Raw genomic sequence first — 25,782 nt, forward strand, 5'->3', positions numbered from 1 at the left:
ATTTCTCCAGATTTTCGCTTATATAGTTTAACTGATTTTAATTAGATTTTATACAATATTTAAATAAACGCATATATACTATACATTTAATAAGTGCATGTTGCATTTAATTAAAAATACATTTTGATTTCATATATTGATTTACATTTTTACATAGATATATATAATGTAAAATATATCCAATAACTAGCGTTTAAGTGCAATTAAAAATATATTTAACAGGAATTGCAGAATACAATTTTGGTTTTAGTGTCAAAAATGAGCGCAAAGTCACAAACTCAAGGTCCGGAAATTAATACATAAATATGTGTAAGTAATTATAAAATGACATGAAAGTAATGCCTATAATCTAGTTAGAATGTGAACTACTGTGTGTACTCCCATGTTTGTTTGGGCTCGGCTACTTGTGTTAAATGTAATACCGCCAATTATAGCTCATTATATTTAATATTTGAACATTTTTAAACGTTGTGAAAAATAGTAATAAACGAAAGAGGTGCAAGCAAAGAAAACAAACAGAGCGGCGAGAAGTATTTTTTTCCCATGATGCACTTGTCCTCCCTTCCTATCTGGCGCCTTCTGGCCGAGAGCAGTCCAGGTCCATCTTGGCTCTTCGTCTCTGTATCTGCCGCCGCCACCGCCGCCGTCGTCGTCGTCGTCGGACGCCAGCACGCTCTTCTTCTCCTTGTTGACGTCGTGCTCAGTAATGGCGGCGTCGGGAGGCGGATTGTCGTCGTCCGCCAACGTCGCAGCGGCCTTGTGCGCGCAGACGACCGCCCGAGCTCGCTTCCCGGGCCGGCCGTGTGCGAGCCGCGTCGGCCGGCTGCGGCTCGGCAAGCGAAGCAAACGCGGAAGGCTGAGCTCGGACGACGGCGAGTCGGCCGACGGAGGCCCGAGGCCCGTAAACATCGGCCTCGCGTTGAGCGACGACCCGGCCTTGCTGTGCCTGCTCGGGGTGGCCGAGAAGCACGGGCGGCGGAGGGAAGCGGGCTTCGACTCGAGCGAGGAGGTGAGCGAACTAGCTGAAACGCCTTGTCAACAAAATGTCTCACTAGGTCCAAACACACGAGAAATGGCGCTTGTGTGCACTTGTTTAGGAATTACAAAGGATGTGGAAGCCCCTTGATATGCTAGCGGCAAAGTAGCGTTAGTTTCACCTTCCAACGCAGACGAGCACTTTGTCCCGGTGCTTGTGCGGACATTAATTGTTCGTTTATGTTCGGAAAAGACGCGTTTTTCACGAATATCGGTCTCTGTCTCGCTCCACCAGGTGGAAACTTTGGTAGCTAGTGACGGTTGTTTATGGAAACGACCGTCGTGTAGTAAACTTTCGCTAGCTCTAATGCTTAATAAATAATAATAATAATGAAACAAGAAAACATAACGTCTTCAATTCGTCTTTGGTTTTGCGGATTTTTCGTCTGTTCGTTGGGGAAACGTCATAGTGGCAAGTTGATCATCACACTGCCCACGTTGGAACTGTCAGCTGACTACAAGATGGACAACTGTGTGCAAAGCCGTTTGAGCATGTTATTGGATATCCTTGATATCCCTTTCGAGCACCATGTACTAGAATACTCTGTGTACTTACTACTAGTACGATTGTGTCTTTACTAATTATGTTTTTTCCCCCACTACTATTGCCAATTTAGACCTCTAGTACAACCTCAAGAAGGGAATCAAGGATAACAAATTAATGCTCAATTTACAACCTCAAGAAGGGAATCAAGGATAACAAATGAATGCTCAAGCACCTTCGATATCCTCGATACCCAGCTTAAGGTCCATGTATTAGTACGCTCTTGGCCTCGCTAGTAAGACAATTCAGTGCATTAGTAGAACAACTGCCACTTTTGGCCTACTAGTACAAATCTAAGGTACATGTACTAGTATGCACTATGCCCTCACTAGTTAGACAATTCATTGCACTTGAACAACTACGGTGTACTAGTAGAACGACAGTGTCTTACTTATAATGTATATTTGCATTCCTAGTGCCACTTTAGGTCTACCAGTACATAATTAAACCTTAGGAGTAAACTGTGCTAACGATACTAGGCCCAACTAGGAGGCAGTTTTCACGCACAAGTGAACTCATGGATCCTACTTGATGCAGCAAACTACTAGTATTCCAAAGTGGTCCTACCAGTGTGCAGAAATGTCATAAAGAAAAATATTTGTGTTATGTATAGTATGCTGACCCCAACTGTCGGGTTTGTACATACACTCTGGAGACATAACGTTGCCACAACAAAATGGGAATCAGAAAGGCCCTTTGCCAGTCAAATGTGTGTCTCATGGATGGTCAATAAAGTAGCTGTCAACATTTTACTGTTGCTGATCAATTGACCCCATTTTGGGTGTTGGCCCACAGTGGTGGAGAACCCTGACATTATCAGGAAGGTGTTCATTTGTTCGTTCTGGTGTAGTTACTATACACTGATCACTATTTACAAGTTCACCTCTTAGTGTGTTTTTTTTTTTTTTTTTTTTGCCCTTAATGTTTTTGTTTTTGCTGAAAAACTCACCTGTTGGTGTTTTTTTCTGTGTGTGCTCTTTCTGTAATGCCCTAAGATGCCGCCAAAGCCCTCTGTCATAATTGGAAAGTAGTGCAGTAGTGATAGGGAAAGTGATCCATATTGGTCGGTTCTCAAATAGCTAATCCCTGTTTACGCAAGGAAAAAACAAGGTGGTACTAACCAGGTATGAAAGGGTATAAAAAGAGTTAGGGTTTCAGATTAGCGTTTCATGGCATCAGTTGATGTAATCAAAGCCTTGTGGACTGATACCAGAATGAAAGAGGGAAAATGAATGGGGAAAACTGGTCGAATGTGCTTTTTTTTCTCCCTCTGGCTGTAGTTTTTTTTAGTTGGAAGGCAAACTCTAATCCAGCATGAATGGATTATTAAATCCATGGCAGATAAACGTGACCCAGTTCTCTTTAAAGAAACAAACATGATGGATGTTGGCACAGTCACTGTCCACGATGGATGATTACTAAACACCATATTTCCTGAAATTCTAGTCCTCGTGCGTCATTGAATTAAGACAAACTAGCACCTTTCTTAAATAGACGTCTTCTTTTAATCAACAGGTTTAAAAAAAAAAATAAACAATTTTACTGCATGGGGAATAAATGGTTAATTCAAGGGATATTCATATCACTTTTTTCCCCCCAGATCGTTACCAGTACGAGTATTTACTCTTTTGAGTACTCACTGATGCGAGTACCGATACCACGAGTACTTTTGATACATAAAACACAATGAGATATTGTGAACAAAGACCTTCCTTTCTTACTGACGCACATGCTGAATCGCTGCAGGGTAGAGAGCCAACTACTGGCGAGGGGCACTTTGTGCCTCCCCCCCCGCCCTTAAGTAACGGTGGCTGGCATCGGCATCCTTCACGAGTGCCCGATTCCGTGAAATGAGGCCCGATACCGATACTTGGTTTCAGAACTTGCCCTTCCCTAGTTAACTTGATCCCATTGGAATGCTGTCTGTGGCGCAAAACAGTCTTGGGTGTACTCTTTGTGTACTATTTAATAATCTTAACAAATATTTAAGAATACCAAATAGTGATGACACATTTTTTGAAACCAGTTCCCACTTCAGTTAACAAATATGGTTCCCCACTTCTTTGACTAACATGATTCCTATTTCAGTCACCAAAAATGGTTCCCACTTTAATTAACCAAAATGGTTATACCCTTCAGTTACCAAAATGTTTTCCACTTAAATGAACCAAAAGTGTTCCCCACTTCAGTTAACAAAAATGGTAATCCCCTTCAGTTAACCAAATGGTTTCTACTTCATATACCAAAATAGTTGCAACCTCAACCAAAATGGTTTCCCACTTCATTTACCAGATATGGTTTAAAAAAGCCACGATATTGTGGGCTTCCAGAGTTTGGAGGTTTATATTAACCCTGAATGACCTGTTGTGTTTTTCCTTCAGGAGGAAGACTTTGGTGGATTTGGCACAACCTCAGCTCGTTCACCGAACAAGGCAAAACTTCACAAAGCTGTGCAGCGTCCCGAAGCTGCGGCGAAACCCCCTGCAACCAAAACTCTCGTTGGGAAAATATTACCCAAGACCCCCAAAGCAGCGCTGATTGGGAGTATTGTATCACAGAGAGCCATAAAAGAAGAAGGATTAATTGGGAAGATTGTTCCGCAGAGCTCCGAAGATGAAGAAGGTCTTATTGGGAAGATTGTACCACAGAGTTCCGAAGATGAAGAAAGGCTTATCGGGAAGGTTGTATCGCACACCACTAAAAAAGAGTGGGTGGGTGTCAAAGAAGTGCCAAAGGGGACGCTTAAAGGGCAAGGCAGGAAGATGAAAGGCATCAGGACAAGTGTCGGGGCAGCAGGACAAACTGAGCGAGACCAAACTGTCGAAAACACCTTTCAGGTTGATGGAGTTGAGGTAGAAATGTCAGACAACGCTTCGCCGCTGAGGCCCGCCAAGCGCGCCAGGCTGTTGGCGGCATCCCTTCAGCGCCGCCAAAGGAAAAAGATGATGAAGGACGTTGCCGCGTCCCCGGAAATCGGGGCGGAGGCCGGCGCCCAGAGCGGACCGGAGGCGGCAATGCCACTGGAGGGGATGTCGCCGCCGCCGGTGTTGTTGGGGCACCGCCCGTATGCACGACACTCCCGCAAGTCCTTATACGGCCACAGGAGGAAGATGAAAGATCAAAAGAAGAAGATGAAAAACACCTTGGCCGCCACCACCGCCAGTCCTAAAAGGAAGCGCATCAAGCACATTTTTTACGCCTACGTCACTGATCCCAGTCCTACTGATCCCAGTCCTACTGCTCCGTCGGAACCCGAGCCCGCTCCTCTTACGGAGCAGCAAAACTCCCCGACCGTGACGACTGCACGCTCGTCCCGAGTCATTAAAACACCAAAGCGTTTTTTGGATGAGGCGATGTTGCCCTTTCCAAAAGGCCACTTGTCCTCCTGGCTCAAGAATCAACCGAAAGAGGATGAGAAGACCAGCACATCCTCTCACGAGTCCGTTTACGACACCAAGCTGGACAAGGATGCTATATCCGCGATCGACAAGTCGTCGTCTCCAGCAAAGCTCTCGGCGAGACCCGTTCACGCCACCAGTCACCTGGACTTCTACAAGAAACTCAAGAGGCTTACCTTGAAGCTGGCGGAAAAGAAGAGAGGCCAGTACGGCTTTGCGGCAGATGACAAAGACGGCGCACGTCCGGACGATTTAAGCGTGCATGTCAAGAAGAAGAGGAGGCGGAGGTCCAAACTCACCGTGGAGGAGTTGGACTCGCCCGGTGTGGTGAGGAAGCTCGCCGTGGTCGTCAACAGCGACGCCAAGACGTCCTCACAAACATCCCCGGAAGATGCCGACAGGAATAGTAAGCACAGCTTGTTTTCTTTGATAACATTGTGTCAGGGTTGGGGTTTCTAATTAAGGTTTCAATTTGGGCTTTCCAATCAAAGTTTCAGGCCAGGGTTTATAATGAGGGTTTCAAGTCATGGTTAGGGTTTCAAGACAGTTTAAGGTTTACAAAAGTAGGAGGACGAAGTCAAAACAGATCATTATCTCGAGTCCTCCGTGGTTGGACGATGAGGCCGTGCCTAATATAGTGTTCCCCTTTCCGTTTCCACAGACGACGCAGGGAGCAGCGAGGCTCGCCCGGCGGGGGCACTGGCGCCTGAGGCGGGCGTGCCCGGAAACCGCGTGGTGGGCCTGAGCGGAGCCAACAAGAGAATGCTACACCTGCTGAAGAAAGCCAAAGTGCAGCTCATCAAGATTGACCAGCAGAAGCAGTTCAAGCTGTTGCAGGTGAGTAGAGAACTCTTGTAGAGCTGCTACATTAATATAACATACATAAATATATCCTAATTTGGACTTTATCTCTATGAACAGATGAGCTCCAGTGAGTCACACATGACAGTGAGCGGAAGAAGGAAAAGGAGAGTCAACTTGTCTCCTAAACTGGGAAGTCCTCAGGTAATATGCACGTCTATGCTTCATTCATTTCTATGGTCACTGTCATAGCCACACTTATTTTGTATACAGGAAAGAAGGAGGGTTGCACCAAGTTGGCCCCACTACATATTGTGTACACACAAAAGAGTTTTACTTTAAACTTTAATATGAACACTACATGAGATTGATAAATTTACGAGTTGTAATTTATTAGATTTTTAATAAATAAAATTTTATTATTAATATTAAATACTGTTTATTATATCATGTGTATTCAACTTGTCTAAAGGCACCACTGTATTAATTAGAAAATACTTTATTTTAAAAATGTTTGTAATTGGAAATAATTGTATTTTTTCAGATATTTTATTATTGCAACTATTCATTCAAATTAGTGCTTAATAAAATAATGACTTATTAAAACATTGTATAACTAATGGTATTTTATTTTCGATTAGATGTCTCTTTGCAGTGTATTTTAATGCAAGATTAAAATTTTAAAATAAGCATTAAGTAGTAGTTATTATATCGGCGTGAGTAAACTAGAATGTACCACCTTTGCTTATTTATAAAAGCCCGCACAAATGTAAATGCAAGAAACTAAGATAAATAATAGGTAATGTAATTGTATGATTACGTACCGTAATAAGCCCCCTGCGATTGGCTGGCGACCAATTCAGGGTGTACCCTACCTCTTGCCCGGAGTCAGCTGGTGAGCTCCAGCACGCCCGTGACCCTAGTGGGGTGAAGCGGTATGGAAAATGGATGGATGGATATAATAATAAAACATGTTTTATTTTGTTGACAGGAGCAGCCTTTGGGTGGTCCCAGGATCAAGCACGTGTGTCGGGCAGCAGCAGTTGCCCTGGGCCAGCCGCGGGCAATGGTGCCCGACGACATTCCGCGGCTCAGTGCCCTGCCGTTGCACGAGAGGGAGGGTATCACCTTTTCTCCCGCCATTGAAGGTACGCTCTATGCACACTTGTTGATCTTTAACTGGCACACTTGCATCCTTGGTGCACAACCATTTTTAGTCTTGACTGATCCTCAATGGTGTGACGCAAACCATGGAGATGACATTTTGTTTGTTCTCAACACTCAAACCAATCCACCGAGTAGACAAATACGTAAAGAGGGCAGTTGAGAAGGCATTAAAAAAAATCTCCACTTTGGTACATCACACTGAACTTGTAGTAAATCATAGATCCACCCCACCACAGAATAAATCCCCCCTAAAAACACAATTCACCAATTCCAAAATGACAAAACAAAGTTCTTTGTAAACTCAATGTAGTTGTAAATCAATTATTTGCCAGCAAAAATATCTTTTGTCACACACAGATTAGCCACTGCTGTTGGAAAGCTTTACCCAACACTGGTCGATCGGCCATCACTCTGTATGAGGTGAGAAAGTGCTGTTTGACCATTAGTCTCGCTGCCCTGAAGCACACGTAGGAACAATCTCGCACCACATCCAAGAGGCCTGGGCTAAAATCTACACAGATATATACATCACAATTGATTCAATATTATAATGCATAATGAATATATAATATCTATCTGCATTAATAACAACAGAAAATACACTGAAATGGAAGCATACAGAAAAGTTGGTGTGTTCTGTGAGAAAAGATTGATTGCATTATCAAGAATGATGAATTGTTGCACAATGTTTTTTTTTTTTTTTTTTATTGTGCTATATCATTCAACAAGAGAAAGAATGATGTAATGGAAAGTATTCAGAATGATACTGCAGTGGTATATCAATTTTATCGTCTGACTGTTTATTAATGTTTAGATTTTTAATTTACGGTATTGCCCCACATTTGCAATTCGCTACTTGTGGTTTCACCCATTTGTAGATTTTTGCGGTGAACCTCTTCTCAAAATCCCGCCTATTCCCTATTTTTGTGCTCAGGCCGAAGCACTGTCTGAAAGAGGTATTGTTTGGCCGTGTTTTGTGGCATTTTGGTGCCAAGAAACTCCATTCAAGTGTGTGGGGGGGCGGGGGGGTTCATTTAGACAGGCCCATCACACTTGCTATCTTGTGGCATTTATAGGGAATCCTAACACTTTTTTTGGGGGGCCACTATTAGTTGCAGTTTTTCGATGTTCGCTGCAAATAGTGTGCATCCCTTGAATGAGACGCCATTGATCTTCATATTGGACAAATAAACTTCTCTCTAAAATAGATGAAAAAAAAAATCAGTTCATCGATTGTTGTTCACTCATGGGAAATTAAAGAGCTAACACCTCACCTACAGAGCAATGAGATGAATTCAAGTGTGTGGCGTCCTAACCACGTGTTGTAAACAAGTTCCCCGCGCGGTGCTAAAGACGATCCTGTATTATGGGGCGGCAGGAGTCTTTAACAGCAATTCCAATTGACTGACATGTGGTCACTCCACATCCATGTTTATTTTATTTCTTCTGCCCAGTCTTCCTCTGTTCTTTTCTCCATAATTGTCCGTAAACGCCACTTTTCACTTGACATATATTGTTCTGTATACCATATTAACAAAGTGCTATTTCTGTTTTTTGAAAAATACAAATTCATGTATAATATTAATATTATTCAAAAAATGTGGCCTCTCCCTTTATAATAACACCAGCACAGTATCTTTAAATGTGTTAAATGCACTTTGGAGCTCTCGTCCATCCTCTTCCTCTCCCACTTGCAGATGTCGCAGATGATGATGATGATGATGATGATGATGATGACATCTCTTTTGGAGGCGGGGCTCAGTGGCTTGTCTCCCAGGAACCCCTCCAGGAGCAGCCAAAGCAGTGGCGGCGGCGTGGCCGGCGGCGCGCCCGCAAGTTCAAGAAGCGCAAGATCCTGAGCCGCTACCTGCCCGGCGGCGTCCGCTCGCGGCGCTGTGGTGCGTGCAAAGGGTGCCTCGTGGACAGTGACTGTGCCAAGTGCGCCCATTGTCGCGACAAGCCCAAGTACGGCGGGCCAAATACGAAGCGACAGTGTTGCATGTAAGCAAATGCGTTTGTGCGCCTCAATATACAATAAGGAGACATTCTGCTTTAATTTTCCATGCAAATGAGCGACTGCTCACCCTGGCCCCTGGGTGGAGCTAGGCGGATGTGACGAGACGAGCGCCACTACTATCCCAGAGTGTCACGCAAAAAACAGTGCATATAAAAGGATACACACACCAACGTGAACAGTTGAATTAAAAAAAGATGAACACATTTTTGTGCTGTATTGTCAACAGATACAGAAGGTGTGAAAGAATTGAAGCGGCAAAGACGGAGCGCTTTGTAAAACAATTCAAAGGTACGTATTGTTAAAATTACATTCTACCTCCGAATAGTAGTATTTAAAATTAAGGACAGCGGTACCTTGATTTATGAGTGCCCCAACTTACAAGTTAAAAAAATAATTAGAGAGCTTCAGATACATAGCCACCAGTGTTGAGTGAAGGAAAATAATTAATCAATTAAAGGGGAACTAAACTCTATTTATTATTTTTTTTTAAGTATACGTATGTACCCCACTCATATAAAAACGGTATTTTAATTAATATTGCCATCGTGGAATAAGAATTAAATAGATGAAATCATCAATTTTCACCCATCTTATGGGCCGCCATCTTTAGTAATGTTTGCCCTCTGCTGTCAACCGAAATTAATTGCTAATGTCACGTGACCAAACCCGGAAAACAGCCGACTCCCTTTGTATGCTGCGATAACTAACATTACTTCTGCTCAATGAAATGATGATTTGAACAAAATTGTAGCAAGTTTGTGTAAGAGCTTGCTTACCACACGGATTAAACTCGTAAATCAAAGTACCACTATATTTATAAAAAAATATATAAATTTGGATATGAGAATCTTACTCCTGTTTAAATGCCAGTGTCATTCATATTAAGAAAAGTGATGTCTTGAGTGTTCATCAGTCATCGTCTTTTCATCTCCATTTTCTCAGTGCGGGCCAGGAAGTCCAAGGCGGCCGTGTCGAGCAGCGACGATGGCAACTGGGGCTCCGTGCAGTCGAGGAAGACCTTAGTGCCGACCAAGATCCGCAAGCAGTCCCTGCGCGACATCACGCCACGCTCATTCAGGAACCTGCTCAAGTCTGAGTCCGATGAAGAGCTCGAGGATGAGATTATGACGTTCAAGACCGTAAAGCAAAGTAGGTATCAACTCTTTTGTGCTCCTTCTTTCAAAAACAATCGAACTGTGTCTTAGCTGTGTGTCTGTATGTGTGTGTTTTTTTTGGGGGAGATTTAGGACTTGAACTGTCCCTATGTGATGGCCCTCCTCCAGAGGCTGTTAAGCAGCGGCGGCCATTTTCTAAAGGAAGACCAAGAGCTTACAAGGTAATAATGTCTGCAAGTGTGTTTCTTCTCATGTAGCTCCTTTTAACTCCTGGGGTAAATTATTTGGACTATTGTTTATTAGTCCTTCCTGTTATTGATTTGTTGTGTTTTTATGCTATTTTTTTCACCAGCTTAACAAATTCCCGACAAGAAAACAATTTCCAAGTAATTTACTTCCAGGGCCTCTCTTCTCATTTTGTCTACCAATCTAAAATGTGCTGGAATTAGATACTCGGGGATATTTGATCTAGCTTGTTAGCGTTCAGCCTTGCTTGCTGTTTCCCCTTTACATTTACTTGTTTGTTGAATGTCGTAGATGCTTTCAGCATGTTTCTTGAAGAGGGTTGAATTATTTCACTAGCTGGTGTTGGGGATGTTGAACAGCAACTACCTTTTATGTGAATAATGTAGACTTGAATTTATTTGACCACAGACTGCTGAGCTTTTTCTCTGTTTGTGTGACCGGCGGAGATTGCAGAAGAAAGCACACTAGCGGTTTATTACAATTTATGCTGAGTGACAGTGGCGTTTGAAGCAAAATAAAAAGGATAGGGAGAAATTCAGATGGTGACGTGGAGGCGCGCGACATTGCAGAGCGACCACAGGTCAGTCTTCTGGAGCTGAGCTAATCAAAGATCACCTTTAACATTGCACAGGGAACCCCTTTACAGCATGCGTTAAGACCTCCGAGAGACTTTTCATGTGCTTCGGTAGGTGCTGCTGTTTTGGTTAGCAACACCGTGTGAACAGAAGCATCAATGAACTGGGATGATTGCAATTGCCACACGGCCATCCGTCCGTCCGTCCCCCTGAGATAGTTGAGATAGTTACCTTACCCTTCCTCATGGTAAATTTAAACTAAATGGGGTATTTCTTGGAAATTATATAAAAACCAGCTGATTCTGGTTGTAACTATGTGGACGTAAAAGCAAGCATGCCTCTGTTTGTAGTTTTTCCCCTTTTATCCGCCTTACTTACCCTGGCTAACATAGTGTTTGTACAATAGGACTTCTTTCTTTCTCTGTCTCCTCCGTTGCATGCGCCTCTATGCAAGTGTAGCTTTTGGAACCTGTATGGCTGGTTGGCTTAGGCAGTCCCCTCCTCCGCAGGAATTGCAGAACACGGAAGAGGCGGCGCCCAGCGATACGTTCCCCTGTTCCGGCCCACCCGGAACCCCTGTGTCCAAACTGCGGCGGCAGCTCAGAGTACACATATACCGCCTCCCTGATCCTCACCTGCACCCGCCCCAGCGCCTGGATCCAAACCTTAAACAGTCAGAACCCGAATCGATGCGGCCCCTAACACAGTCTAGTGAGCCTCACGCACTGCATGCCGTAACGCCCCAGCTCGTAACACGGCCTGCGCCTGAAACGCAGCCCCCTTCACGTGTCCTCGTGTTGCGACTGCACCCCTTGGCTCAGTCTGTGGTGCACGCCGCCGTACACGGGCGGAAAAGTGAATCGGCGCCACCCCGAGGGAGTCCAAAGTCCGCGTCGCGCTCAGCTCCAACTGAGTTTGCGACCACGTTACACTTTCAAGGGGACGCACTGTCGCAGATGCAGCCCCTCCACGTTTTGAGTGACAAAGAATGCACAGAGGACAGAGCAGATGACGCGCGAGATGACGGCCAAGACGGACAAGAGGGGACGGTGCTGCAAAGGCCGCCAGGAACTGACCCACACTGTGTCCTTCCTTCCCAGAATGCCGCCGAGGGCTCGTCGGTCAGCGCACCCGTGGGTTTTCCTAATGGACTTCCCCAGAAGGGCCCAGTGCTGAACAAGGCTAAGATCCGTGTGGATTTTAAGGTAGGCTTGGATGTTGGACTCGTATTGCCAAAGTTTCCCATGAACTGCTCAAATTTAGCATGTCCCTTTACAGACTATTAAAAATATAATTGGAAATGGGAAAATTATGGTATAAGGAAGGGATACTATGCAATCATTTGAACATTTTTTTCATAATTTTAAGATTTTCCACACTTAACATCCACTTGAGACTACAATCGCTTGGTTTTGGGGGCCAGTTCTGTCTCATGCAAGTGCCGAGTATGGCTTTCGTTATCATGACTACTTGGGGCAAAGCTGTTAGTGTGTTGCGACTGAGCAAGTGACAACTCAGTTGCAGCTTTATTGCTATATTTAGCGACTATTCTAAGGCCTGTAGCAACAGTTTTCAAAAAAGCGACTAGCAAGAAGTCTAGCAACTTTTTGCGGTGTTATTGGAGATGTTTGGAAACTCAGAATATTTGCCCCTCTTGGGTCCAGACTGCAAATGGATGACAACTGGGCAAGGCCATTCCAGGCCAATTAACTCTATGGATCTACTCACGGGCAGAGAAACTCTTTAGTGCGTGGTATGACGTACATTACGCGGCTTCTGATGTCACAATTCAGAAAGCTTGGGCACATTTTCAGAAAATGGGCAGCTAACAAAACATTACTTGGTTGTTTAATTTCACAGTTGATGATAAACAGGCACTTCAGACACCCAACTATTTGTATACACTTTCAATTCTGTCTGGAAATTAAACATTCATTAAATTTGTAATAACTTAATTTAATTTTTGGTCTCTAGGAGGACTGTGCAGTCCAGAACGTGTGGCTAATGGGCGGCCTCAGCGTCCTCACGTCTGTCCCCACCACGCCGCAGCCCGTCTGTCTGCTGTGTGCCAGCAAAGGACGACACGAAGTAAACCGACCACCTGCTGTCTGACTGTCAATTTCTCTTGAACTAACTCTGCAATTCCCCCTTAGATGATCTACTGCCAAATATGCTGCGAGCCCTTCCACAGCTTCTGTCTCTCCGCTGAAGAGCGCCCCCTGGGGGAGAACAAGGAGAACTGGTGCTGCCGACGCTGCAAGTTCTGCCACGTGTGTGGGCGCAGGAGCAAAGTGTCTAAGGTCTTGAAGCCAGCTCATTTTTGGCTTATTCTGTGATTATCCAAGTGTAACATATGCAATTGGTGACTCCTGATATCAACTCTACTCAGTTGTTCGTTCTCTCCAGCCTGTGTTGCAGTGTAAGAGGTGTCAAACCTCCTACCATCCCTCTTGCCTGGGACCAACATACCCGAAGCCAATGAACTGCAGCTTACCCTGGGTAGTCTTCATATTGTTATGAAAGCTAAGAATTTAAAGAATCATTTTAATAAACGTTGGGTTGGAATTTTTGTTAGAATGATGTGCGTTTATGTTTTGTAAAGCTCTGCATGACGTGTATTCGCTGCAAAAGCTGCGGCGTGACGCCCGGAAAGTCGTGGGACGTGGCCTGGAACCACGAGGAGAACTTCTGCCCTGACTGTGCTGTTCTTCACGACAAAGGTTAGTTAGTAAGACTTTGTGGCGTTTGAACATAATGTAGCTGGTAGACTTCTGAGATGTTGTTTAAAGACAAAATAATGTTAAGTGAAATAAGTCGTCAGTAAGAAAATGGGGAATGGGGCCTCAAGTGATGGGTGTCCTGACTTCAGCCCTTCAATAGCAGAAAGAGTTTGGTCTTGGAGCCTCAACCCCTGGATAAAGTCTTTGAGTTAGCAAAACTTCATTTAATTGCCAGTTTATTTAGCTGTCTATTTATCAACCCAAACCTATTTGAATTGGAAAAAAAAAATTAAGCCAATTGCAATTTTTTTTGTTTACATTTAAGTACAATGTGAGTGTACCGCTCGTGTTAATTTATGTCATGATAATTGTGATATCAAGTTTTCATATCCTTTCATGTGTGATAAATCATTGTAAACCTTTATCTGTAAAGGAATGTGAAAAGTTCAATTTTAAAATTTAGTGTAGAAAGTGTAGATAGGTTAACAATGATGTAATAAAACTAAAGTAAACCTCCCTCACCCTTTGAAGATGCCTGACAGATGCGTTGTTGTTACATACTGACATTTTATAGCTTTTTACAAAAGTATCTGCTCTGTAATTTTTTTTCTGTGGTTGAGATTTAATTGTTCATTCCGCTGAGAAGTTGCACTATGTTCTGTTTCTTGTCCCTATGGTTATCATCACAACTTTGGGGCATGTTTTTTCCAGATTTCTTATGTTGCTCTCCAAATTGTTCACTATTTGGACACTATGACAATGATGTCTCTTACGGTACATGCGCAGGTCACTTCTGCACAGTTTGCAACAAGTGCTACGAAGAGGACAGCAGCCAGCGGGCGCGCATGATTCAGTGTTCCAAATGTAGCCACTGGGTGCATCACTGCTGTGAAGGACTATCAGGTGAGTTTTATTACAGGACAAAGCCTATATGGTTATTTCCTCTTGGTCATGATCATGAGTCCGTGTGGTGTTGATTGTCATTGCAGAGGAGCTGTATGGGCTGCTGTCAAGCCGACCCCAGGACGCAGTCTTCACCTGTTCCCCCTGCCGTCAGCACGCTGGCGAGAATGGCAGCCTGAGGGAACGTCTGCAGAGCCAACTGCTCCTTGGCCTGGACGAGGTGCTCGCCGGCCTCCTCGCCTCCAGCGCCACATGGCACCTCGCGTTCTGTCAGTCGGTACGCATACTTATGCACTCAAGACGTTTTCCATCTTTGTATCTTGCTTTTAATGGGTATGTGTGTTTCAGTGTCAGGAAACAAACAAGACTGAGTTCATCGGGGAGCAGCCACCAGTGTGTGATCTACAAGCCATGGACAGAAAGTTAAAAGGAGGCAATTACTCATCCATTGTGAGTATGAGCTCGATGGATATAAATTAATTGCTAAAAATTATGACACATGAATACGCCTGTCTTGGTCTCTTTCACCCACTCAGAAAGCATTCCATGAAGATGCAGTCTCTATAATGAGGAAGTGGCTCAAGGACGAAGAGGATGAAAAGCCATCAATTCAGGCCAGGGAACATTATGCCAAAGTAATCTTCCCAACTTAAAGGAGACAAATCGTGCTCCCCCCCCACCCCCACACAACTTAAAACAATTCCCAGGTGTCTTAATAAAATGTGACACTTTCATCAAAATACCCCAAGGATAAAGAATTCCAGCACTCTACACACCCACACATACACACTTTCCGAAATAGGCAGATAAAGTTCGACAGATTTATTTTTAATTTCACACTTGATGGGTGGGCAGCCGCTCAGAGATCCAACTATTTTTATCCAAGCAACTAAAAAGTGCCTCCAATAATGCAGGTAAGAGGGAGCCTATCCCAGCTGACCTTTAGGCGAGAGTCGGGGTACGCCCTGGACTGGTTGCCAGCCAATTATATGGCACTTGTCACCAAACAACCATTTACACTCACATTTGTACCTACGGACAATGAACCTTTCCATAATATTTCCCCTTTCAAATGAACGTGCTGATTTCACATCATCGTGTGTAGGACATTTTCCCTTAGTCTAACAGAATTATTGCCTGTTCTGACAGTTGATGGTGCAAGTATTCAGCTGGCTTCCCGTATACCACCAAAACAAGTTGAGGTCGTTCTCTGAGGACCTGCCAAGGTAAGATCAATACACATTCACTGACCACCATATTAGTTAAACCTGCACAATCTACTGACATCCAATCTCATCCCATTCTGTGCAAATTCTTTGCTCTTCAGTGGTGTGCTCCCCGAAGCCGTCATCCCACCCTCTAAGGAGCACAGCTATGCGCAGTGGACGCAGAGGACATACCAGCTTAGGGAGAGTAGAGGGACGCAGGCGAGGAAAGCTGACCTGCTACATTCACAAGGTATGGAAGACATTGAACAGCTGCTGCCTGTTATGTGTATTGTGCTCACAGTCAGATGGGGAATATGTCAAATATTACGGGTTTCACATTTGGCAAAACCAAAAACAAGTACTGTGCTGATTAGTTACCAGGTACATCATCCACTACGACAAGTAAACTCCTCCCTGTTTGTATCTATCAAGGCCCCAAGTTTGAATATAATAGTCTTGTACATGCAGGTGTGATGGATGTGGAGGCTTCCAAAGATTGCCGACAGTGTGCTTTGTGCCAGCAATATGGTGACTCTGCTCCCAAAGTAAGTTGAAGCTGCATTTTCTTTCTTGTTGCACTGCATTTAAATCTGAATTGAGTTTTTCGTCTCCCTCGGCCAATCACAAAAGGATGCAGGACGACTGTTGTACTTGGGCCAGAATGAGTGGGCCCATATTAACTGCTGCCTTTGGTCTGCCGAAGTGTATGAGAACAAGGGCGCCCTCCTCCAAGTACACACTGCAGTCTACCGGGGCCGACACTTGGTACTCAATCACCTAACAGTGATCGGTTGTTAAAAGTGAATTGAATTTCACACTATTTGGGGGGGGTTCTTCATTCCCCAGCGTTGCGACCGTTGTGGGCAGTCGGGCGCCACTGTGGGCTGCTGCCTCTCCACCTGCCAGAGTAACTTCCACTTCATGTGCGCACGAGCCCAAAACTGCGTGTTCCAGCGGGACCGTAAGGTGTACTGCTTCGAGCACACAGAGCTCGTCAGTGTGGAGGTGTGTCAGGGGCGTTGTTGTTGCGCTTGATAGAAATTTCACGTAGAAAAGCATTTTTTTAACGGCTTGCTTATTTCCCTTAGACTGTCTACGGGGAAGGATTTGAAGTCCCACGCCGAGTCTACGTTGACTTTGAAGGGATCAATCTCAAGAGGAAGTTCCTCACGGGCCTCGAGCCTGAATCAATTAATATGACCATCGGTACACAAATTTGATTATTATTATTTGGTTGTACAACATTTCAAGCTGCAATAACGTGGTTATTATTTTCTTGTTAACTGCCTTTGATTGTGCAGGTCTACACGAGACAAGTGACTACAATTTTCCTTGTGTTTTTAGGGTCTCTACAGATCCAGAAACTCGGTGTGTTGTCAGAACTCTCATCAAATGGGAGGATGTTATACCCTGTTGGATACCAGTAAGCGATCGTCTTCTTGAAGTAAACCCTAATTGTGGTCAGTTCGGAAAATAAATTAATTTCGCATACGAACACACCCTCTTCGTTTAGGTGTTCTCGGTTATACTGGAGCACCGTGGATCCGCGCAGACACTGCAAGTACACCTGTAAGGTGACCGAAGTAAGCACCCCCCTGCCCGGCGAGGAACAGGAGCTCCTCATGAAGTGCGATCAAGAGGAAAATCAAACCATTGTCCATAGTCCCAACAGAGGTAATATTCAATTTTAGCTTGTGGTACGACTCTTGGATGGTGTTCAGATGCTGAAATGTGTGACGTTGTCCCCCCAGATGTGGAGACTCTGGACAGTTTAAGCACCACATCCAGCCCCCTTTCCTCTGCTACTCCATCGCCCAACTCAAAACTGCATCATTCCCCTGGATCCAAACACCACCACTACTCGCAGACAAGGAGGCCTGCTGGGGGATCATCCCGACCTCTCCCGTCTCCAGGTATACAACAGAGCGCTGGCAGAGTGTCGTGTTTGAAAGTCAGGTCAATTGTATTTTTGTTGTGCTGATTCACAACAAATGTTATCTTAAGGCACTTGATATGGAGCAGGTCTAGGAGAACGCTCCTCATACATTAAGTATATGAACACTGCATGAGCAACTGTAACTATCCAGTAGTCTAACTGGAAACCACGTTAAAGCAGAGAGTAACCGAAAAATGATCACAAATACGAAGAAGTGTAAACGGCTGCAGTAAGTTCATAGCCTTGCTATTCGCGTGGGTTAGAGACCTGACGTGAATAGTGGACTGGCCTCCTAAAAATGTTTAAAATTGCCTATATTAATAGTTTAAACCCTAAATATACTCCAAACTATGATCCCTCAATACTTTAGTGTAATTTCAAATTCATCTTACAGCATTACCCTTAAAAACAAACGACTTACAGATTGTTTGATGTCGAAAAACTACACCGGAAGCATGAGGACTCTGGCGTGTATGTCAGCGCAAACCATAAAAATAGCAATTACTAATTTCCTATTGGCCATTTTAGTTTTAGACTTGGTGATACTTAGAGAATCATTTTTTGAAAGTACAGTACATATAGCGCAACGATTTGTTAGTTTTGGTTTGGCACTTACTGTACGTTGAGCAGCTAGCCATTACAAACTAACTTCCATCACTGCTAGTAGCAATCCAGAGCTTTCTCTGCCTCATCTGGGGAAGTGTAGCACCCTGCTGTCTCCTATGTCAACCCCACATGGAGCCTCACCTGCTTGTCTGACATGTATGCCAGCTACTCCTCCGCTAACATGGTATCTTAGGAGCAGGATGTTCGTGCGTTAGTGTAGGATGTTACAGAAAGAGCACAAATATACAGATATGTGCTGCGTTGTCCATAACAGTAAGTTGGTGGCGAAGTATTTAAAATGTTGAGTGTCTTCAGTTAACTGACTTCTTTTTAGGTTTGGTGTCTTCCAAATCACGTCACATCTTCACCCTGCGTGATCTGGAGGACACTCACCGCCGTCGAAGGCCGTCGTCCAGGAGCCGCTGCAGCTCCTCCCCGACTGACAGCTCACGCTGCACTGTCTTCAGCACGCCGCCAAGGTCTTTCAATTTCGCTCCATCGTCTCCTCCGCTGTCACGACAAAACTCCCTCTCACCCGGCTGGGGCTCCCCGCCTCGGCCTATCTCCACTGGGTTTTCGCCTCGCCACGGCTCTCCGAGGGGCAGGCACGCATTCAAGATCACCACTCCCGTGTCCACCGAGGTTCCTCAAGATTTCCTGGCGTCATCTGAGACGGAGGATGCCGCTGTAACGACGACAAACGGGATCTCACTTCCTCCCGATAACACAGATGGCCACTTAGAGCTGCCTTACACAGTGTTTGACATTGACACCGAGGTAGCTGTGGCCTCCGTTCTCAACGCCAAACTCGAGTTTGACGAGACCCTGCTGACTGATAACATGTTGCCGGGTGGCCGGCTGGATGTTGAAATGCCGGAGGTGGAGTCTGATGACGAAGACCACGCAGTAAAACTCACGCGCACTGTGGTGTGCGAGGCCACCAGTGGTGCGCAGACCTCCGCCCTGCCCTGCACGCCGTCCATCTCTCAGTTGGATGGCGCTGACGACGGCTCGGAGAGCGACCGGAGTGAGGAGGCCGATGACACAGGAAGCGCCGACGCTGAAATTCACGCTGACGTCAAGTCGCCCACGAAGCAGCTGACGGTCGCTCTCAAGAGGTTGGAGTCTATTTATGAGGCGGAACAAGGTATGAGCGTGGCGAGCGGCTTCCCGGAAGATTCGTCTGCCCCTGTTTTCCTTGACGCTTTTGACATGGTGCAAAGTGAGGAGGTGCTGATAGACTGTGACACATCTGCCAAGGACGTGTTTCTAGAAGCCCCTACTGGGAGTTTTGTTGCCACAAAAGACGTCAGTTTGGTGTCGACAAGTAACACTCGAGCCGAGGACGACAATGCGTCATCAGCAGACTCCACTGAAGGCTTCAAAGATGATGTCAATGACCCGGACTATTCTCCCGAGCTCAAAAGCCCATTGCCAATGAAAAGAATCATTGTCAAAAAAATATGCCACAGTCCCAAAATGAAGAACTTGTTGCCAAAGCAGAGTGTCCCTCAGCAGCAGCAGAATGTCAAGGTGTTGCTGCCCCCTCGGTCAGTGCAGGTTTTAAATGCGGCGCCTCTGACCAGCACTCTCCCGCGCACCGTCACCTCGCCCATTCTTCTCAACGGGATAAACACTTTAAATGGCCAACCTGCTGTCGTGCGAGGCAAAACCATTGCCATCCGCTTGGACAACCCCGCAGTGCCACAGCAGCCTACTCAACTGGTGGTTCCCACACCGGCTGTGGCCGCCAGTGATTCACCGACCCCGGCCGCCAGTGTCGCACCGACCCCTCCGGTTACCCCCCAGGTACTCCTAGTCAACAGTCAAGGTCAGATCTTGCTGAAAAATCCCAAAACCAACACGTACCAGACGCTCAACACAAGCTCTCCCACCTACAGTAAGATAAGCCAGATCGCCAAGATGCTTCACAAGAGTAACAACTTGAAGCGGCCCATCCCTCGCCTTACAGTCAAAGCTTGCACCAGCGCCGAGCCCAGCAACGTCCCCTACACCCCAGCGCCCAACAACAAAGTCATCTACCGTGTGGTGCCCATCAAGCGCATGAGCCCCCCGCCCGCAGTCACTGTCCAGCGTAATCCCTCCTCTGTTTTGTCCGAGGCCGAAACCGCTCAAGCGATTATTAACAGAGCCATGGAATCCCACCATGACCCCCCAAGGACAAAGCCCCTCATCCTTGGTGGCCAACAGACGAGCGAAAAGCCTTCAGGACCACCTCAGCAAGCTGCCCACCAGCAGCAAAGTCAGTCTGCTAGTGGAGCCTTGGAACGCCCACGTATCGTGATCAGCGTGCAGACTCACAACCCGCAGACGACACCTGCGCCCCCGCCGCTGCCTCACGTGCGTGTCAGGCTCCCGACCTCCACCCCTCAGAGAAGAAAGAGGAAGAGAGCCAAGATGGACATCCTGACAGATCCCTCCGGTGATCATGAATACCATCAGGAGTGCAGGTCAGTGCCAGCGTCTGCTATGAATTTAAGCTGTAAGGTAAGAACCGGCCTTTATCTGCCTATGCATACAGAACCCAGCAAAGGCAGGATATTTTAGCAAGTGCTTCATACAACAACACATTAAATAAGAACTTTTAATAGACAACTCAGCATTTATCTGCCCTTCACACCAAAACCTAGCAAAAGTAGGATGTAGCTTCAAGTGTTTAACACAGCCACACAACATCCGGCAGTCAAGTAATTATACAGTTTGTGTGACAATGCCAGAGTCTGGTATAACCCAGCGAAAGTGGGATGTTGCCGGAGTTGTTTCGCTCAGTGACACAGCATCCTGTCATATAATTAGATGTGTAATAACGTCAGTGCCAGCATTCTGTGTAAATCAGCTATAATGTTTTATTAAAAAAAAAAAAAAAACAGTAACGGCAGGATGTTGCTGCCATTGTTTCACACAACAAAACATATTTTACAAGTAGTGTAAGCTGCAGCAATAGGCTTTTTTTGTTTGTTTTGTTTTTGTTAAACACAGACTTGCCCCGAATTTATTTTGGCAGTAGAGATGAAACAGAAGCATTTGTCTGCCTTCACCTTTCGCACAGAACACAGCGAAGGCCGGATGTTGCTCCAAGTGTTTCACACGGTGAGACTGCATCCCGCAATCTGAGATTTGGGGTTGGCCGGCGACAATTGCTTTCAAGCCAGAGGTAAGTGGATTACTGAATAATCTTTAAACATCCGTGGCGTCCCGCCTGTTACGGCTTCGAGGCTACCTCCGGGGTCGGAAAAAATTGCCTGGTTGACTTTGTTTCCACATTTCGTGTCATTGGTACAGAACACATGGTACAGAAAGTACCTCCTTCTGCAGTCAGGGTGAAGGGGGATAATAAAACACCTGACACGGTCATTGGGCCTGATTTACTGTTTTCAAAATAGAGGGCGTTAAATTGCTTATTCACCCACGCTGACAGATTGCCCAACCCTGGAAACTATTTAAAGATGCAAAATCAGTCAGTGCTGTTTTTCTGTTTGATAATGTTACACATGCTAGATTCATCAAATTGCACATGCTCCTCCCACAACACGCAAAATGAACTGCACAGCAATTTAGCGCATTCTGCAGACACAATTCTGGTTGCACCCAGTTTGTACATCAGCTTCCACGTTAACAGAGCCATGGAATCCCACCATGATCCGACCCCCCAACCCCTCCCCAAAGCACGGAGCCTGTCATCCTTGGCGGCATTCAACAGAAAGTTACAGCAAGGGCACATAAATATACAGATACACACAGCGTTGTCAGTAACAGTAAGTTGGTGGCAAAGTCTTTAAAACCTTTAGTGGGAAGTTGACTGCCTTCAGTTGTGTTTTGCATGGTTAAGTTTGCCCCTGTTTTTGTCTGCTCAAATCTGTAGTAAATCAGGTCCTTTTGTGTTCAGTTTTCCTCAAAAAGGCTCTATATATATATATATATATATATATATATATATATATATATATATATATATATATATATATATATATATATGTATATGTGTGGAGCTTGTATGTTTACTAGTGTCATTTCCTCAACAGAGGTGTCAAAGTAAAACAGCCTGTGAAAGATGTTCGCGATGTGGACAAGGAAAATCTGAGAATTGCTGCACCACCGCTGCCAACGTCCCCAAGGTCAGCACATCAAAAAAAAAAAAGTGTGTTTTATGAATTATCCACATGCTTTCTATGTAACGTGTGCTTTATAATGTTCTGCTCAGGACTTCTCATTCGGAGTTTCCAAGTAGTCAGACTCTCACGCACAAGTGGATCAGCGCTCGCCATGGAGACCTATCCGAATGGGGCCCGCTTGCAGGTTTGTCCATTTAACACGAGCATGTCTAAATATGTAAGGAGCACAATTAACAGTAATTGACTTCCTTAGGTTGTAGTTCCGATGATGAGGCCCCTCTGCCCAAGCACAAAAAGAGGAGCTACATGAACCAGCCTCACCTGCGCTTTGAAATCACCAGTGACGACGGCTTTAGCGTCAAAGCTAACAGTATGGAGGGTAAGAATTAATGCATCTCAGCGTCACAGTCGCGTTCCTAAAGGGGGATACATAAATAGCGACTTTCGATAATCCGGCCTTTTCTACTGTGATCATAAGGGGGATAAGAGAAAATGCTACTGAAATTGTTACTGTTTGTTAGCCCCTCTTGATACCCTAATTGTATCCCCTCTCCAGTGGCTTGGCGCGCCGTGATCGACGGCGTCCAGGAGGCGCGAGCGGCCTTCCGCCTCAGGCAGCTTCCCTTGGGCTGCATGAGCGGGCCGCGGGTGCTGGGCGTGGTTCACGACGCCGTCATCTTCTTGTTGGAGCAACTGCACGGCGCCGCCGACTGCAAGAGCCACCGCTTCCGCTTCCACCGTTGTGACGGCGTTGAGGAGGAGCTGCCGCTCAACCCCAGCGGCTGCGCCCGCGGGGAAGTCTACACACGGTGGGCTGGCTGCTCTTTTGTCTTACTATTATACTTGAATTTTAGTTTGACACATATTTGGAATAATAGTCAACAATATTAGAAGTACGTACTGCTGTTTTGGTTGGAAACACTTTCCAAAAGGGTTCGACAGTTTATTTATTTATTTATGTATTTATTTTTGATTTTAATTTTTTTAAATGTCTGTTTGTGAATAATAAAGTTTATGAATCAAACGGGCTCCACAGTTAACCAATCTACAATGGTCTTTTGTTCATTTGTGTGATCAGGAAAGCGACGTTCGACATGTTCAACTTCCTGGCGTCTCAGCATCGAGCACTCCCTGACTCAGTCGGTCCCTATGACGACGAGGACGACGAGTTCCCGCTCAAGTCGTCCAGGTCAGTTTCTTGGGAACAAATAAAACAGAAAAAGACAGAAATAGCATTAAGGTCACGTGTCCCCGTTCAACTTTGTCACTAGGCGAGCCACCAGCAGTGAGCTTCCCATGGCCATGAGATTCCGACACTTGGAGAAAACCTCCAAGGAAGCTGTCGGGGTTTACAGGTGATGAAAAAATAGACAAAAGTCTTGACATCAAATGGAAGAACTCTACTTCAAGCTATTGTCCCCACTCCCCCACCGCAGGTCTCTCATTCACGGCCGAGGGCTTTTCTGTAAGAGGAACATCGAAGCGGGGGAAATGGTCATCGAGTACGCCGGCACCGTCATCCGCTCGGTGCTGACGGATAAGCGGGAGAAATATTATGACAGCAAAGTGAGCCAATCAAAATAATAAGCCTCTGTCTCATTCATTATTAGCACGTCATAAAAAAAAGACAAAATGTACAGATTCATGCTTTTTTTTTTTTTTTTTTATATATATATAATACATTTGTATACATTGAAAAAAACATGTTAGGATTCATGCTTTTTTTATCACAATTTGAAGATACAAATTTCATTCATATGGATAAAACATCTTTAAAGAAATTACATTTTTAAATAAATACATTTAGTTTAAAAATATTAGTGATACATGCTTTTAAAAAAAAAAGTCAAAAAATTTGAAAATGCATGCGCTAAGAAAATTTATAAAATGGAGATTTCAAACATTTTTGGAGATGCAGGTGTTGACAATATATAAAAATTGCACATGAATGGTTTTAAAAAAAACATGGAATTTGGAGCCTTTTTTTTAAGCATTTAGACGTGACACGATTTGGAAATGCATGCTTTTCGTTGTCAAATCTTGGAATTACGCTAACCGCCGCTGTTTCCCCGCCTTACCAGGGCATCGGCTGCTACATGTTCCGCATCGACGACTTCGACGTGGTGGACGCCACCATGCAGGGCAACGCGGCGCGCTTCATCAACCACTCATGCGAGCCCAACTGCTACTCACGCGTCATCAACGTGGACGGCCGCAAGCACATTGTCATCTTCGCGCTGCGCAAGATCTACCGCGGTGAGGAGCTGACGTATGACTACAAGTTCCCCATCGAGGACGATGAGAGCAAGCTGCGCTGCAACTGCGCCGCGCGACGCTGCCGCCGCTTCCTCAACTAGCGGCCTGAGATATGGGATCCTTGATACAGGACACCTCCAGTGGATTTCGTAGTACAAATTGATTCGTAAAATAACATTTTACAACAAGAAGAGTACTCAGGTGTGGTCTGTTGGATGGAATCTTGACACATGAGCCATATGTCAATCACAGACTATTTATATAGTGTGCACTGGGCGTCGTGACTCATGATGTGCTTTTACCATATTCAACTTCAGTTTTTCAGTTTTCTCGCAGGGAGATATTTATTTATCACTTTTGCTAAGGCAGAATCCTCTTTTTTTCCCCTCTCTTTCTCCTCTATTCTAGCATCCCACAACTTCGTTTCTGTTTGCTTTACTGAGGTGCTGGTGGACTCCACCTCAAAATAGTTTTAACCGTACTCTTCGGGAAAGTTGCTTTTATCCCGAATTCTTGTTCAGTTTGTGTGTTTTAACAATGAATACAATACTTCTGTGCTGTTCCTTTACAGGTTATTTTTTTGTATATTTGAACAATAAATGTATATGGAAATAAACTCATTTGTGCTTTTACCTTTCCCAGTGAAAGGCGGACTAAAAATGGGAGTTTGATTTTTGAGGCTGGGAAATTTTCCAGCCGCATCAGTGTTTCCATGTGTTCTACCTCATGATGAAACATTTTGTCTTTCAACATAAGACGATCTAACAATAATTACTAACCCTAACTTGATCTACCCATAATTATTAGTACGACAACCACTATATTTCCTGTTGAAAAAAATCTGTCCTAATAATACATTCTGGTGTTTTTTTTTTTTTTTTTTTTTTTTTTTTTTTTTATTTTTGGGCGGGGTTGAGTGATGGTGTTTTAGGCTTCGCGCTTTGTACATAGTTGTATAAAAGGTCTTTCTAAACCTGTTACATATTTTTCTACCTGCGGTTTTTGTTTTATTTATGTTCAATAAACCGTTTACATCTTCCAAGTCTACTTTGTGCTCAAGTGTTTTTGCTATTATGTTTTACAGATCTAATGAGGCAAAAGAGGAAGAGTGATGATAAACGT

The 25,782-nt window shown here is 44.8% G+C and overlaps 1 protein-coding gene across 1 annotated transcript; it reads left to right on the forward strand.

The window, feature by feature from the left end:
- The first annotated feature begins 550 nt into the window (after nt 1-550).
- kmt2ba (lysine (K)-specific methyltransferase 2Ba) lies at nt 551-25,707 on the forward strand. The gene is made up of 37 exons (XM_061760547.1): nt 551-1,009; nt 3,961-5,383; nt 5,639-5,814; nt 5,899-5,982; nt 6,770-6,926; nt 8,643-8,946; nt 9,189-9,250; nt 9,905-10,111; nt 10,198-10,298; nt 11,999-12,103; nt 12,873-12,986; nt 13,052-13,198; nt 13,305-13,397; nt 13,501-13,618; nt 14,405-14,521; nt 14,608-14,798; nt 14,870-14,971; nt 15,058-15,156; nt 15,671-15,747; nt 15,849-15,979; nt 16,198-16,274; nt 16,360-16,494; nt 16,576-16,734; nt 16,818-16,935; nt 17,074-17,152; nt 17,243-17,403; nt 17,481-17,642; nt 18,606-20,742; nt 21,342-21,446; nt 22,315-22,407; nt 22,494-22,588; nt 22,658-22,783; nt 22,961-23,213; nt 23,483-23,593; nt 23,676-23,759; nt 23,841-23,970; nt 24,486-25,707. Exons 1-37 carry the CDS (start codon nt 707-709, stop codon nt 24,759-24,761), a joined length of 8,412 nt encoding a protein of 2,803 aa, XP_061616531.1. The 5' UTR covers nt 551-706; the 3' UTR covers nt 24,762-25,707.
- The last annotated feature ends 75 nt before the right edge of the window (nt 25,708-25,782 follow it).

The sequence above is a fragment of the Phyllopteryx taeniolatus genome, chromosome 21 (assembly GCF_024500385.1).
Source record: "Phyllopteryx taeniolatus isolate TA_2022b chromosome 21, UOR_Ptae_1.2, whole genome shotgun sequence".
Taxonomy (NCBI): domain Eukaryota; kingdom Metazoa; phylum Chordata; class Actinopteri; order Syngnathiformes; family Syngnathidae; genus Phyllopteryx; species Phyllopteryx taeniolatus.

Excerpts from the sequence above, each read along its gene's own strand:
- kmt2ba (XM_061760547.1), top strand. The coding sequence starts at position 707 with ATGGCGGCGTCGGGAGGCGGATTGTCGTCGTCCGCCAACGTCGCAGCG. Across the intron at positions 5,983-6,769 it reads CTAAACTGGGAAGTCCTCAG|GAGCAGCCTTTGGGTGGTCC; the intron begins GTAATATGCACG and ends TTTTGTTGACAG. Across the intron at positions 21,447-22,314 it reads CAATTGCTTTCAAGCCAGAG|AGGTGTCAAAGTAAAACAGC; the intron begins GTAAGTGGATTA and ends TTTCCTCAACAG.